At 37.4% G+C, this 16,756-nt stretch overlaps 1 protein-coding gene across 19 annotated transcripts in view; it reads left to right on the top strand.

The window, feature by feature from the left end:
• Positions 1-16,756, top strand: part of Erc1 (ELKS/RAB6-interacting/CAST family member 1) — a 1,605,700-nt gene that overhangs the window by 1,553,243 nt on the left and 35,701 nt on the right. For 12 of the 19 annotated variants that reach the window (XM_048787497.1, XM_048787503.1, XM_048787498.1 and 9 more), the window contains one exon: positions 12,399-12,587. In XM_048787497.1, the coding sequence (XP_048643454.1) occupies positions 12,399-12,587 (189 nt within the window). Of the gene's footprint in view, positions 1-12,398; positions 12,588-16,756 lie in introns of those variants that run through there. The other 7 variants (XM_048787507.1, XM_048787509.1, XM_048787513.1 and 4 more) reach the window with 1 other exon arrangement.

Below are 16,756 nucleotides of genomic sequence, written 5' to 3'. Positions count from 1 at the left end.
TATTTAGGTAAAAGCAATGAAACAAAGCCTGCATATTCTGTAATTGGTCAAGGTGGGAATCATTGGGAATCATCAGGCAATGATTCCCTAACACTGACAAAATTTTCCTGTCCATGAGATTTTATTAATTATATCTTTTTACAACTATTAATTTTCTTTCAATGCCTTTTGCCAAACCTAAACTTCCATTTAACTAATGTTTTAGTTTGTGTTAATATTATTGATATCAGTAATATTCTTTTAAGAATTTCCTCTTTAAAATTACAATTTCTGATTGTTGTCTGGGATCGGTCTGTTGTAGGGATTGGTCTGTTGCAGGGATTAGCAAAAAAGTTTTAAAGGTCCAGATAGTAAATGTTTTATGCTTCACTAACATTTCACTCTCTGGCAATATGTTCAGCTCCTTTGTTATAGTATGAAAACAGCCATAGACAAGAGGTAAACACATGAGCATGGCTATGATCTAATAACATTTTATATAAACACCGAAATTTTATTTTCATGTAATTTCTGTATATCACAAAATATAATTCTTTTTTCTTTCAGCCACTTCAAAATGTAAAAGCCCTTTCTAGTTCATGGACTATACAAAAATAGGCTTTGGCCCATGGATTGTGATTTACCAACTCCTGGTCTCTTGTATTCTCTAATTCTTTGTGTTCAACACTTCACATACCTTACTTGGTGAGGCCACACACAAACAGTGAGGTTAAAATGTCCTGAGGGTCAGCATAACAGGTAGAGTTATTGCATGTAATCAAGTCTTCACAAGCTTAGGCATTTTTATACCCATTTTAAAGATGGTGAAACAGATGCATGAAAAGAACAATGATTGTTAAAGAAGCTTTCTCTATAACAGGCATTTGGTTATGACAACTCTTTAAGGTACATGTTACCAGAGCATCTTGTTCTAGGTCTCCTAGCTAGATTTTAATAGACCCTAGAATCAAGCCAGACAGTCTGTCTCCAGAGCCTGTGCTTTTAACCACTGCACTATGTTCCTCAAGAGTTCTGTACTGCTTCACAGAGTGCATAAGATTTCATAGCATACAACATAAGGGATACAGATCTTTCTCTGGTTAAGGGTTTAGCCTCTGGGTTAAAAAAAAAAAAAAAAAGAAAAAAAAATTTAACCACAGTGTCTGAAACTGGATACCCAGTGATTAACATGATGTCACCAGCCAAGGGTTTGCATGCTTCTGGCTGGTGTTTGAATGGGTCATGTTTCTGGCCATATTCACAGCACCCACACAGCCTTCCCTGGCTCTAAAGAATGGAGACTACATTAAATGTATTAAATATAGGACTATAAGGTACTGAAACACCACAGCAGCTGTTTCCAGAGGAATATTCAAATAGAAGTAGTTCTTTGTCAAGATCATAAGGCACAAAGCATCACCTAAGTTAATTTAACTCCAGGCTAAAACAGAATTTTATGAAAGAAGTGACTGACATGAGAGCAGGAAAGGACAAGGAGCCAGACAATCAGCTGTGCCTTCTTAGATGGTGCATGTTGTCATTATTCCAAGAGATGCCAGGATGCAAGAGTTCCAGCTCAGGAGAGCCTGATGCTAACAAATCAGGCCACATTCCTGTGTGTGTGCGCACACACATGTGTGTTTTAAATAACACATAAATCTGATGCTTTGTTCTTGTGTACAGAAGTATATGATCATTGAGACAGAACATGTTATGAAAATCAAGAGATGCTGGAAACTTCAGATACATCAAATGTACAGCACCAAACTCAGAAGGTATCAACCTCAAAATGGCTTTACAATATTCTTTGATATGCTGCATATCTAGGATATGAGGTGTGGATGGTTCATTAGATAGACAAATGACAAGTTTATGAGACCCAGTGGCATGATCTCTTACTACTTAAATGAGCAAGAGGGCAGAGGCTTTGCTTCTGGTGGATAACCTAAAAAAAGGTTATTTCCTGTCAGCGGTAGCAAGATTATAGCTGCTGAAGCCTAGGAGGCAATTGAATGAAGAGTCCCTCAGAATTATGTTACATATATTTGGGCAGATTGCTTAGAACAGGCAGACAACAAGTCCTCCAGTTAGTCTTTGATGCAAAAGTATACTTCTTGGGAGGAAAATCAGGAAAAAGCTGCTACTGTAGCAAGAGAGCTTAACATGGTGGGATAAAGTTGTTCCTGCATTCTCTAGTCCCTTTCTTTGACCTCTAGAGTTGATGTTTAGTTTATTCTTTCATTCTATTTCCTATTTTGTAAACACTCATAATATGTTAGTTACTCCGTACAAAAACTTGGTCTCTGCCCTTTAAGATTTTATACAAACTTAAGATGTTTCTGTTTCTTTTTCTTTTTTAGTATCAAGTCACTTTACTCCTAAACTAGGAACCTAGTTTTCTCTTTGTTACTCTGTTTGATCGTAGCTGCACACACTTCAGTCTGGGTACTTCCCCATTTCTGGTTCTTTGAACTCTTCCACATAGCCTGCCTATTCCCCATTTTTTCATTTGCTGTTATGCTGCCCTTTCCCTCTGAGGATCTGTGAACTCTGTCATTTGGTGGAGTTTCTTCTTTTGGCCCATTCTGTCTCACACATTTCAATAAACCATACCACTCTTGCCATTGCACTTCAGAACTGATCTTCAGTCAACACTTAGTGAGCCTGTATTTGGGGTAGAGAGAATCAGGGCACATGGGCTCTTCTTCCAAAAGGGGGGACCATGTATAACAGGACAAGGGTACCCTTGGCTGAAAATAATAAGGATGATCATATTCTAGGTTATTTAATCTTGATTTCCCTGGCTGTTCACTTTAAAATACATAACATTAGCCAAAATTTGTAGGATTTCTGGTGTTTAGTCTTCTGAGCTTCTTTTGACATATGCTCAAATAATGAATTTTTAAAGTATCAAAGACTAGTAACTTGAAATGGTAGTGTCCATCAGTATTTGTGTTATGCTAAACAATTTAAACATTTTAAGAGAGATCAATTGAGTGACTGCATGAAAGATTCATTCTCAAATAAAGAAAGTTGATAGAGAAGAGTCTTTCTAATTCTTGTTTTTCCCAAATCTTTTTTTCCACCCCAAGACTGGATTACTACCAAGGTGAAAGGGGTGATGTCTGGAAATCGTTAATCCATGGGATTTGTTCACGGCATATAAAATTTTCAGAAAGTATTTGCTCTTTAAATATGATTTCCTGATTGACTGCAGCAGACGTAAATCCAGAAAGGACAACTCTGTCAGGGCAGCCAAGATCCCTCTTAGCTTCTCAGATGTATGGGATTTTTTTTTTGGTGGGGGGGTGCGGAGGGGGGATCTATCATGGCGTAGAAATAAAGATTCCTCTGTGAGCAGGGCAGAAGGAGAGAGATGAATTATCAGGGGAAAGTTAGAGAATAATAGTACGTTGAAACAAAGCAAAACTACTGGATTGGAAGTGGGAGGGGTGTACCGTGGCTTTCCTGGAATTAGCTTCTGTCTCACTTCATTTCAGTTAATGGTAATGAGAGGAAGAAATTAGAGAGACACCTTTTGTGCCTCCTGTCCTGGGACTGGTTTCAGTCCTGGAAGTGCTGTCTCATAATATTAAGAACATCTCCTCATCCTCTCAGATATGCAGAGTTCTTGTGGCACTGAAACCTAACATACTGGCTGGGGTCCATTTTGCTCCGATCTTTTTTCTCATCTTGTCTCACACCCTCTTGCCAATTCAAGCATACACATAGGCATCTTAAACACCAAACCACAAACATTTCTGACACATCACAGTTCATTCCTGGCTTTGTTCAACTTTAGTATTAACTGATGAAATTCTTGTATGTAATTTGTCTTGCTCCAAAAAGAAAAATCCTTATTTCTGATATTTATATACAACTACAGATACATTTATATCATCCCCTGGATTCCAGGTGGTAACTAAACTCTTTTCCCCTTCCACAATACCCTCTTTGGCTAAGTTCTTGTTAAGCACTGTTAAATGAGGAGCCTTGTCTGCCAAAGGCTTCAGACACAGAGTGATATCCACAGTGGCCACAGCCTACAAGCATTCAGCAGTAAACTTCTAAATATCTGCATAGTCTATTTTTTTATTTGATGCTAGCATTGAAATAATAACATGACTAATGGCAAACTGTCTCTGTCTACTCTTCCAACTCCTGTGTGTACACATGAATGCACATATGCACACCCTTAACCTTACCATGAAATAAGTGATATTCATAGAAATGAGTGTCCTCCAGAGACTCACCTCTGTTTGGGAGGCTTTGTACAAATAAACTATCAAATCTCATAGTTTATAGATAATCATACTTGGCTGTTCTTTGTAGTCCTATAGACTATGAGAAGGAACCAATAGATGTATTCTTCATAATCTAGATTCACATCCTGTTATATTGCATACTTGTTTACTGAGATACTGTCAAGGTAGGGAGATTCCTTTTGTTTACTCTGAGCAACTTCACTTGCATATTCCCTCCACTCCAAATGCATTTGTACATTAGAGAAGGAAGAAAATGAAATGTTGTGATAAGGTTGTTAGTGTGCTTTTCTCAGCAGGCAACAAGCATGTTGCAGCGTCTCAGATCCATCTGTCTACCACCCGTGTATAATAACACCAAGAAGTGCTGTTGTGCTCAACTGCAGCAAATAATTATAATGGGTGCATTGAGCACAAAACCTCAAAGGGTCAAAATGGAACACAAGTTACCAGTCTAGGCACTTGAATGTATGCACAGGCATGAAGGAACTAAAAACCACTTATAGTGCCTGTGGCTAACTGCCTACCTCATTTTCCCTTTTAAGCCCAGCATCAGTCTTCACTTGGCTTGCCTGATTAAAAAAAAAAAAAAAAGTGAGGCTCTTTTTCTCATTTGCCTTATTTTTTCCCCATGCTTAGATTTTTTCCCCTCATTTTTCACTCATCAGCATATAGCCCTGGAACTTTACAGCAGGGACAACTTTATAGAACATATATACATGCTAATATTTTAACTCCTCCATCCATTTTTCACTAAAACACAATAAGTGATTTATGGTGGAGAGAAAGCTGCAAGCCAAGAACTGAACTGAAGATGTTTCCTCATCTTTATTAACTTTTAACAGCAAGGAAGAAGAATTTGGAACACATTTCTACTCCTGCTATTTCTGAATACAGCAGAATGGAGGATTTTCTAGATTTCTTAGTTTTTTGTTTTCTTACTCATTTCTCATCTGGCCATCCCTTCAGAGCACATACTGTGTGTGCCCTTGCTTGGTTAGCTTATAGCAGCTACTGTGCCTCATGGGGCATTCTCTCCATTTAATGTCCCATTTATCTGCGCCATCTTCATCTGTACATGTGTTAGCCTACCTGTTGGTGAATGATTTTATTTTCATTTGTTACAAGTTTCAATATATTAAAGCAAGTTTTTCAGATTACCTACAGCCTTAACATCCTCTACAAATCTGAGTAGATGATATAAATGTGCTCAGCAAATTTCCTTCCCCCACTACTAGGCTTGCCCCCCAGCATTCTGCTCGAAGCACATCCTTAGTTTTAATGTGGGTAACATTTACTATAATGTATAAGGTTGGATATATTTAACTAGAGTAAAAATTGAATAGAGTGAAATTAACAGCTCTAGGGTGTAGAATGCAATATTCATTTTTTAATTGATTTTTTAAAAAATAAATGACAGCCAAATGCATTACAATTCTTTTTTTATTGAATTTTTAAAAAAATAAATGACAACAGAATGCATTACAATTCTTATTACACATATACAGCACAATTTTTCATATTTCTGATTGTATATAAAGTATGTTGACACCAATTCTTGTCTTCTTACATGTACTGTGGATAAGATTCATTTTTTTCTAAACCCTGCTTCCTATCTCCTTAAAATTTTGGGGACAGAATTTTTTCTCTATATATCTGGGTCAAGAAATAGAGAATGTCTTATTTTGTTTCATTTTGTTTTTTGTTTTTTGTTTTTTCCTTAAAGGAAAATTGGCAACACCTTTCTGAGCTGTAAAACTAAGAGGAAATGGTCACTTGTTATGAGTCCTACATTTCTTCATTTTTCAGAATCTGTAGTCTTTTGCAGTTTTCATAGTGCACTTTAACAAACCATAAAAACTTTAAAAATCTGAAATCTTTTTTTTTTTTTAAAGTTTACTCTTTTTTTTTTTTTAAGAAGAGAGAGAGAGAGAGAATTTTTAATATTTATTTTTTAGTTTTCAGCAGACACAGCATCTTTGTTTGTATGTGGTGCTGAGGATCGAACCCGGGCCGCACGCATGCCAGGCGAGCGCGCTACCGCTTGAGCCACATCCCCAGCCCAAAAAAATCTGAAATCTTTGAAGAGACTTTTTACTTTTAGAACCATATATTTTTCTGCAGGTAATAAGATTTCTGTTGAATATTTATTCATCTTAGTGATCCAAGTGACCCTTGGGCTTAAATTCCTAATGGTAACTGAGTTCCTCTTGTTGCCTGTATGTACAGATAAAAGGAAACGAAATTATTAAGCCCTAGTGATTCCCTGATCCCAAAACTTCATTCTTCATTAATTAACCAGGTGGTAGTAGTAATAGTCCTCTATAAGGATGCTAAGGAAAGGGTCCTGCTTATATAGAATTAATGATCTAAATACTTAGTAAATGTTTATAGTATAGGTAACTAATATTCTGGGGGAGTGTTTGTTTTGTCATAAATTTTTATTTTTGCTTTGGAAGATAAATGTAAAATGATCACACTCTATAAAATTTATTTGTGGGAGCCAACAGATACACATGAAAAATAGATATGAAGTAGAGGTTAAGATTTGGAGCTCTGGAGTTTCCTGTCTGTAACTTCAACTAGGCTAGGCTAGCTTTTAATTTTTCCTGAAATGTTAGAAATGTATGTAACCACACAAGAGACAGAAATACCTTTTTCTTTGGGGGTGCTGTGATGGCTCCTCTGACTCTAAGGGTCCTTAGAAAGAGATTGAGCACCGTGCTGACCCCTTTTATTGAGGAGAAGCCATTCAAATGAGGCAAGGGGTCAGGTTTCAGGGGGTTGAGGCTAGCTTCATGAAGTCTGCTGTCAGCAGGTTGACTGACATCTAGGAAGGCCCTACCCAAGAGCAGAGTAAGAGAAGGGGACACACAAAGGGCGTTTCCATGGAACATTCTGTCCCAAACAGGACAAAAGGGTAATATCACAAGGAACAGGTGAGCGTAGCTCGATCCCTGGGGACGTAGGAAGGCACACCCGCGCATGAAGACACATTTGGTTGCATTATTTCTACCCTCAAGATAGGGGCTACCATCTATGGCTACTTGAAAGAAGCCAGATCATCAGGGATGACTGACAGTGCCTCAAACCAATCAGGAGGGGAAAAACGCTGGTCACATGACATGGCAGCCTCCCACAAGGTTTGTTTTTTGATAGGTATTATATAGTTGTATTTTATAAAGACATCTTAGATGCAGGGGTCTTACTACTAATAAAAATTTGACTGCTATTTTAGGTGTGGACATGCTAGCCATGTTTTGTCCATGTGTTTCTTGCAGAAGAAGTAAAAAGTAAGGGTTATTCTGAATTTTTTTCTTATTTAGTAGGATTCAAAATGAACCCCAATAACATTTAAATAATCCATTAATTATAAAGAAAAGCTAATTGTCGAAGAGGTGGGTCTCAGAGGCCATTAAGAATAAAAACTTGTCGAATTTCATAAGCATGTTTATGAAGCCTGAATCACACTAAACCTCAAATCAAGGCAAAGGGATTTATTTAGCAATTTGAGTATTCCTGGAAGTAAATTAAACTTCAAGTTAAGCCAGACATGGAGGCAAACGCATGTAATCCCAGCAACTCAGGAGATTGAAACAAGAGGATTCCAAGTTCAAGGCCAGCTTCAGCAACTTAGTCAGGCCTTAAGCAACTTAGCAAGATCCTGTCTCAAAATAATGAATGAGGGCTGGGGTTGTAGTTCAGTGGTATAGTGCTTGCCTTGCACATATGAGACACTGGGTTTGATCCTCAGCACCACATAAAAATAAATTAATTAAATAAACGTATTGTGTCCATCTACAACTAAAAATATTTTTTAATTTAAAAAATATAATGAATGAATAGATGGACTGGGGATACAAACTCAGTGGTAAAGCACTCCTGGATTCAATCCCCATTACCAAAAAAAAAAATTTTTTTTTTTCAAGTTAAAACAAAAATAAGCATTCACACAATTTAAATATTTATATACACCCAACAACAAAATTATGTTATTTTATAGAGTAGGACTACATGTTATTTTTAATAGTCTCATCAATTAAAGCTGGCATGACACAAAGGCATTCACTGAATGTCTAACTGAATTATTTTTGTTTTATTAATTGTGATTTGATATGCAGTATATCTGATCAGTATAAGGAAAATATTTATAGGGTTTTACTGTATTTTTTTAAAAAATGCTAAACACGTAGCTCCAAACCTTTGCAAAGAGGCTTAACACACTGTCCTTCCTTTTCCTGATTCTGAAGAATGTTATTGAACAAGAAGATAAATGTAGTAATGGGGGGAATAAAGACTTTGAGGCAGGATAAATGCATTTTGTTCCTTTTTTTTTTTTTTTGGAGTTTAGCTCTCTGCTGGAGCCTCTGGAAAAGAATGGCATTAAAACAATAACATTTCTGGAAAGTTAGTAATTTTCAGGTCTTTCTTAATGCACTCTATATTGAGAGATAACAGTGGAATGATAATCCAGCAAGGAATTAAAACTACTTAATTAATATATAGGCAGTTGGACTTGCCTCTGAAGACTTCAGCAGGTAAATAAAGAGCAATACATTTTGTAGCCAATTCAGACTGTGAGCTAGCCACAGAATAATCATAAAAGTAATTTGCCAGGAATTCAGTAAGTAATCAATACATGTTAGCTTTAAAAAGTGGTATCTTCCAAACAATAAAATGCCAGTTCCTTGAGGGCAATAATATCAATATCCCAAATAATATTCAGTACCTCTTCATTCAGTCTTTATGATGAGTCTTTATGATGAGTATATGCCGTACCTCTCAAAATGACTTCCTTGAATGTGTTGCAACAACTAACCTATACTTAGAGTAAAAATCTGACAGAAAGAGGAGAGTGGGAAGAGAATAGCAGGCCGTTTGTTGGCTGATGGAGCTGGCCTTTCATTCTCTACATTGTATACAGTATGGAAGAGTCAACTGGTCTGAGAAAGTATGTTCAGATCTCATAGACAAATAGATTGCAGAATTGAAATACTGTAGGCTCTGGTTACTCTCTGTATCAAACAATACAGGAGCAACTCATCTGTCTTCCCAGAGCCCATTAGTCATCTAACCTTACTCAAGTGAGAACGAGGTTAAAGTAAACACCTTCAAGACCATATGCCATCAGATACTGACCTATGAAACCTATTTGAGAATCTAATACAAACAGATCCTTGTAAGAACAAACAAAGCACTTAATACTTAAACCAAAAATGTCTCCATTTATTTTCTTAACAATTTGCAATTTGAAGTATAACATTGGGAATACTGACATTTTGGCATATTTGGTATAACCAAAGGTTATCTTGACAAATTCATTTTTAACTTCTTTTTTCCTGGTGCAAATACACACACACACACACACACACAGAGTAGTTTGGCATAATTATAGAAGCAAATTGGCCTGATCACATTCCTGATAATTTTTGGTAGAACTCCTTTGGCAATGCACTGAAGTTGTATGTGGACAAAAACTGTTAATTTACAGATCCCACCAGGCATTCTCTTTTCTATTTGGCAAGTACCCTTCTTCCCTCTTGAGATTAGGTAGTGTCATTCTACCTTGTGGGAGTCCGGAGTTTTGTTTCTAAGTGGACTGCTCAAATTAGATAGGGGAAAAAGGAGAGATAAGAGTTTTCCACATGACTGACATGGTCAATATGTTCTAGAGAGGCCAAAGTCATTGTTTTAATAGATAGATTTGGGTTCTGTGCTAGTTGAGTTTCATAAACTTTTAAGTAGCAGGTTCTCTAATTTTTGCTTTTGTTTTTAAAATATGTGCATTTGACAGAGCAAGAAAGCACAAACATTTTGACTATAGCATAGAATGAGTTTTTCATCCTGGAAAAGAAAAGTTCAATTTGTTACTTTTTAAGTTTTTAAATTATATTTGAAATTTTCAGTATGCAAAAATACTGCCTTATTTTTTTACTTAACCAGTATATCAGCATCAAATGCATTTAAATCAGTTTAAAATCCCTTTTTTGATTAAGAATAAGGATCTAAAGTCATGTACAATCAAAAGAATGAAAAGTTATACTCCATTTATGTATGATGTGTCAAAATGCATTTTACTGTCATGTATAACTGATCAGAGCAAATTAAAAAAAAAAGAAGAAGAAGAAGAAGAAGGACCTAAACAACCAATATCTCCACACATGGTAGTAGTAGTGAGCTGTTGTCCTACATTTCATTAGGAATATGACCTTTCCATTATGACCATTTATTGTATTGTCCCCTTCCTAAGTGGCTGCACTTTCTTATTACAGTTTTCCAATCCAAAATGGTAATGACCTAAGATAGCAGCTCTTTCAGCCTTGCAGGCCAGATGTAGCATTTTTGTGTTGGCAGCTACATACACAGAATGAAAAAAATTGCACAAATCCAATGAAGAATCTCAAAAGTGATTTTTTGTCAGTGTGTCTCTGAAGATGGAGAAGACCAAGCTGAAAAAAGAAAGAAAGAAAATGAGATAAGAATGTATTACTTGCAGTTCTAGGGGTTGTGGTATCAAAACCATGACTTTTGTCACGGACGTACCAACTTTATATACATAGAAGTTTTAAAACTTTCTACAGTGAATGTGTATTAGAGTTCAGAAATAAAATACAATTCTTTTTGAGAATTTGGTGGTGATTGTGAATAACTGTTTAAATTCAAACCTTCTGCCTAATTGAGACACTCTCTTTTGTGACTGCTGTGTTGATATGCCTATCATAACTAGGAAATTCCAGAGCAGACCTGGTACCATGCGCCTGCTGATTAGGGGGTCTCTTAGAAAGCCTAAGAGCCTTCTACAGCAATACTTTAGTATTTAGCTGTGATCCTTGTAGAAGAGTGTGTGTGTGTGTGTGTGTGTGTGTGTGTATAAATGTAAAAATTACAATAATGCTGAATTGATTTATTTTCCTCTGGTTTGCCTAGCTATGCCCCAATTTCTGTATCATACTCTATAGGCCTAAACTCTGAAATGTGATCTCACTAAGTAAGTTAAAGATTGTTTTCTGTAGGGTCCACTGAGAAATCAGTGTCACTATGGAAAGTAATACCAGGCGTTTCTGTTGACTTGAAGATTATTGAGCTCCTCATTCATGAGGTGGGTCAGAGGTATTCTGTTGAAAAAATGCCAGCCTTGATGACATACAACAGGTGCAGAGCTCTGCCCTGGAAGCCCTGGGAACACTCTGAGAATGGCTGGCATTTTGGCAATGCTTACAGCTCCCACAGCTGCTGTGCATCAAGTGCATACTGCTCCAGCACTTCAGCGTGCTGTGATGCAGGACTGGGCTCAACTCTTCCTTAACACCCCAAGCTGTGACTGACTATCAAATATCTGGCCAGAGTATTGCCACAAGGGTTGTCAAGTGAAATTCTGGGGCAGAAGTCAGCAGTCAGTTAGTGTGCCCTCAATAGTTATTCAACCAGGGTAAAGGGAGTAGAAAAGAAATTTAGAGTAGGTCTATTATTTTAAAAAAGTACAGAACCAGTGTTACAACTGGGAATTTTAGAGTCCTTGGCTAAGAGTCAGGTGTATGGTATTATATAAGGATTTATCAGTCACTGTTTAAAAAGAATATTGGATAGCCTCTGTGAAATGAATGAGGGGAGCTAAGCCAGGATGAGGCAGATTTAGTAATAAGTTCTCTCATCACATCTCTTGGCCAAGAAAAACATGCACTTTCTCCAGAGACAGAATTTTTCTTCCATTCCAGGAGGTGGAGGAACAAATGAAATGTATGTAGTCCAGGCTTTCAGATGAGCAATTTTCACTAGCAAATTTTTGAAACCTACTACCTCCAAAGAAGTGAAAAGAAAAATTGCGAGCTAACTAGAGACTTTCCACATTGGGAATAGCATCTCTGTAAAACACAAGCTGGTCTTGTGTTCAGTTCCCCCACCCCCAAATACAGAAATCTTGGTCTGGTGTTAATATACTAGGCCAGCATGCTCTGTCTCCCAGAGTGGTGGTGGGTTTTGACTATGTAAATGTGCAGCAGTATGTGGAACTGTTTCTCTTTATAATCCTGAAGATTGTAATAGTAATTAGAAGAGCTTTTAGTCTTGGGTCATTTTATTTGACTTGAGAGACATAAAGAATATTTAAACCTCTCTTTTCAGATTGATCTTGACTTTCCTCGTTTTTTTCCATCTCAGATTATTCAACCCCTGTTAGAACTTGACCAAAATAGAAGCAAGTTAAAGTTGTATATTGGACACCTGACGGCCCTCTGCCATGACCGAGACCCCCTAATCCTTCGTGGACTCACTCCACCAGCTTCCTATAACTTGGATGATGACCAGGCAGCTTGGGAAAATGAGCTGCAGAAGATGACCCAGGAACAGGTAAGTCTCTCAATTGAGCTTTGACAAGAACCTAGAAAAGTTCAACTGATATTTGGGTTGATACAATGAGCGCTACCTTGGGGGAGAAGGTTCCATATATCACTTTTAATTGATTTGTACTTTTAATTTTTTTCCTTTTTCTTTGTTTGCTTACTTTTTAAAGTTTGTGTTTGCTGGGGATGGAACTCAGGGCCTCATATATGCTAGGCAAACACTGTACCACTGAGCTGCATCTCCTGTCCTAAATTTATTTTTTAAATTAACAAAAAAAGGTATTTATCATGGACAACATACTGTTTTGATGTGTGCACATTTTGGAATGTCTAATAAATCAAGCTACACATTTCTCACATGCTTTCTTTATTTTATATATATCTGTGTGTGATGAGAATTACTTAAAATCAGCTCCTTAGTGATTTTCAGGAGTTTAAACATTGTTATAAACAATAAGCAGCTTGTTGTATAATAGATCTCTTGAATTATTCCTACTTTCTAACTTAAGTTTTGAACCCTCTTGCTGACATCTCCTCAACCTCCTCCCTCTCACCCATCCCTGGTAACCACCATTCTTCTGTTTCATTCAAGATTGTTAAACATGAATAGTCTTCAACAGATATTTGGCATTATCATTTCAAAGAAGTGCCATTTGATTCTTCCCCCAGAGATACTTGCTTATGTATCACAAAGGACTGATGTAGAAAGGAGGGTTACGGACAGTCTGTTAACCTGCCCTAGGTTATCGCTTAGAAGGGATGACCACTGAAAAAAGGTCTGAGGTTAGAATATTTGGATAAGGGACTTTTGAAAAGTAGCCTGGGGAACTGTGTACTACAACTTACCATTAAGTGGAAGAACCATTAGATGAATTAGTTGAGGTCAACCCATGTCTTAGTCCATTCAGGCTGTTATAACGAAGTACTAGGGGGCTTATAAACAACAGGGATTTATTTATCAAGTTCTAGAAGCTAGAAATCCTATATTGAGCAGTAGAAATTAAGGTAAATCATACTTATATACTGAAAAAAACATTCCTTCTTCTGTTAGGCCATAAGCATTGAGGACTGAGTCAAATCAATCACTAATTGAGCTAGGTTTGGGTTTGTTTTTGCTACAGTTATACTTCATTGTACCACAATCTTTAGATTTTCCACTGCCTTGTGTTTTTTTAATTAGATTTACTTTTTAACTGATACATAAAAATTATACATATCAATGGGGTATCATGTATATATTAATGGGGTACATGTGGCCTGCACCACAGAGGGCTTTCCATCCTCCTGCCCTCTCCAAGCTGCAGACTGCCCTCATTTCTTAATGTATCACTCAGAATGGAAGCATTAATGCTCTCTTCATCCTTCCACCTCAGTCTTAGCACGCCTGCCTCACCCCCACTGACAGATACCAGCTCCTACTAGCAGTGCAGGATCTAGACTATAAGGTGATTTCCTACTGCTTCCCCAGTAGAAGCAGAATTCTGCTTTGAATCAGTCCATATTTAGGGGCCTACTGGACTTCCTCTCTCTTTTCTAGTGACAGTTTGCTTTTGCTGTGTGTCAGTGTAAGAGGTGGGAAGGATTTTCTACTCCTCCTCTGGTGGCAGTCAATCTGCCTAAGAACAGGGGTAGTGAAGGTTTCCTTTCCTTCTCCCAGGGGTGCACAGCTTTTCCTGTCAGAGCAAGGTTAGGCTCTGGGCACTGAAGGATTTCCTGCCCTCCCTGGCACTTGCTTTTTACTTCATATCAAATAACAGTCCAGATGCCTAGCATCTCCTGGCCGCCAGTCACTAACTATGGTCATAAATGACATGGAGCATGGACAGATTGATTACCCTAGTACTCCTGCTGTCCCTCAGCTTTAGCAGTCACAGCACATGTATACCCCAGAGAGAGAGAGAGCTCTCTCAGGTTTTCTATTTTATACCCAGTCCTACAACAAACTCTCAGTGGAGGCCAGTGGAAGTGGATTCCTTTTTCTCTGGGGCTCCAAGGGATTCTACTCTGTCAGGCTGGCCCATGTTCTGACTTTAAGAATTTATTTAAATTGTAGGTATTAAATTGTTTTCTTTACCAACTTTTTGGTACTGGAGATTTAACCCAGGGACACAATATCACTGAGCTATAACCCCAGTCCTTTCTTCATTTATTTTTTATTTTGAGGCAGGGTCTTTCTAGGTTGCAGAGGCTGGCCTCAAATTTGTGATCTTCCTGCCTCAGCCTCTCAAGTAGCTGGGAAAACAATCATGTGCCACTGTGCCCTGCTCTCTTTACCCACTTTTAAGGCTGCTGTCTCTTCTTCTTGTTCTTTGCCAAAGGTATGTTCATCTCTCCTCAGATGGGCTTGTCACCCTTGAATTCAATTTATGTAGTTACCTTAGGATCTCTAATCTCTGATAGGCTCCAAAGAATTATGATTTTTATAGATTATCCAGATCTTCTTCTTGTTAGGGTAAAACTAATCTTTTAGGGCTTTCAACATTCTAAGCAAAAGTAGAGCTCCTTATAAACTTGGATAATTGTCAGTTTGCAAGGTAAAAGAAGAAAATGCATAGAAGACAGTATTTTATGGCTTTATGCATTTCTTGGTTCTTGGATATACGAAGTTTTACTCTATTTCCACAAAGCTCTGTTTATCTAAAACCCTCTAATTCAGCTTCTGAAGATAGCTGTAGTGTATTAAGCTTATGCTACAGTATTTTTTCTGTGCAGACTATTTGTAAAATAGAGATGATGAAAATAACCCCTTGAGCTGGGTGCAGAGGCTAAGGCAGGAGGATTGCACATTGGAGGCTAGCCTCTACAACTTAGTGAGACCCTTTCACAAAATAAAAAATAAAAACTAGTAGAGCATCCCTGGGTTCCATTCCCAATGCCATTTAAAAAAAGAAGAAGAAAAGAACAACTCGCTGTATATGTATGTTGTTTTAAGAATTGGAATTCTTCAGCTTTGGGGTACTGATAAGTAACCTGGTACTTTAATTTGTGCTTACCTAAATAGGGCTTACAGACTATTTGAAGAACCAGAAGAGAACAAGGTAACTTCTCATACCCTTAAAGAATGATAGCTTGAGATCAGAAAGGAAATAAGGTGTTTGTCTTAGTCCATGTTCTGTTGCTAATAATGTAGTGCCATAGACTGGGTAATTTAAATAAAAGAGGTTTGTTTTGGTTCTGGTCCGTTGAAGGGCAGATCTGTATCTGGTGATGGCCTCCTTGCTGGCAAGGTTCTGAGGCAGCACGGTGTATCACTTGGAATAGTCAGGAATTGTGTGAGAGACCTAGCCAAACTAACTTTCACAGTAGGCTCAATCTGGAAATAAGCCATTGTCACATTAATCTATTAATCCATTAATTCCTTGAATGAATTAATCCATGCATGAGGACAGAGTGTTAATCACCTCTTAGGTTCTATAATGGGGATGAAATTTCAACATGAGTTTCAAAGGGGACAAACCATATTCAGACTATAGCATTGTTCCTTCATCTAACCCAATCTGGAAAATTTCTTTTGACCAAGCAGAAATAAAACCTCATGAATGTATTCAAAGATAACAGTTCCCATTGCTTAAAATATACATACATATACAACCGCATTGCAGAAAAAATGGTGAGCCTCCTGTGATAGCCCCCATCTGTCATCCCAGCTACTCAGGAGACTGAAGAATTTAAATTCAAGGCCAAACTAGGCAACTTAGTGAGACCCTGTTTCAAAATAAACTTAAAAGACTGGGGATCTAGTTAAGTAGTAGATCACTTGCCTACCATATGCAAGACTCTGGGTTCAATCCCTAGTAAGGCAAAAAAAGCAAAAAGAAGAAATAATAGCACTGGAGTGAACTAATCTGAATCCAAAGTCCAGCTCTGTCACTGTCTGGTTTGACAACACTGGAGCAGTTCTTAAACTTTCAGGCCTCAGTTTTTTCAGCTTTAAAATAGAGATAATACACCCTGATACCTAAACCAGACAAAGACACTTCAAAGAAAGAAAACTACAGACCAATATCTCTAATGAACCTAGATGCAAAAATCCTCAATAAAATTCTGGCGAATCGGATACAAAAACATATCAAAAAAATTGTACACCATGATCAAGTAGGATTCATCCCTGGGATGCAAGGCTGGTTCAATATACGGAAATCAATAAATGTTATTCACCACATCAATAGACTTAAA

This window comes from Marmota marmota, unplaced genomic scaffold (assembly GCF_001458135.2).
Source record: "Marmota marmota marmota unplaced genomic scaffold, marMar, whole genome shotgun sequence".
NCBI classification, from domain to species: domain Eukaryota; kingdom Metazoa; phylum Chordata; class Mammalia; order Rodentia; family Sciuridae; genus Marmota; species Marmota marmota.
Note: the sequence above shows the minus strand (reverse complement) of the source record. Positions and strands in the feature narration are given on the sequence as shown.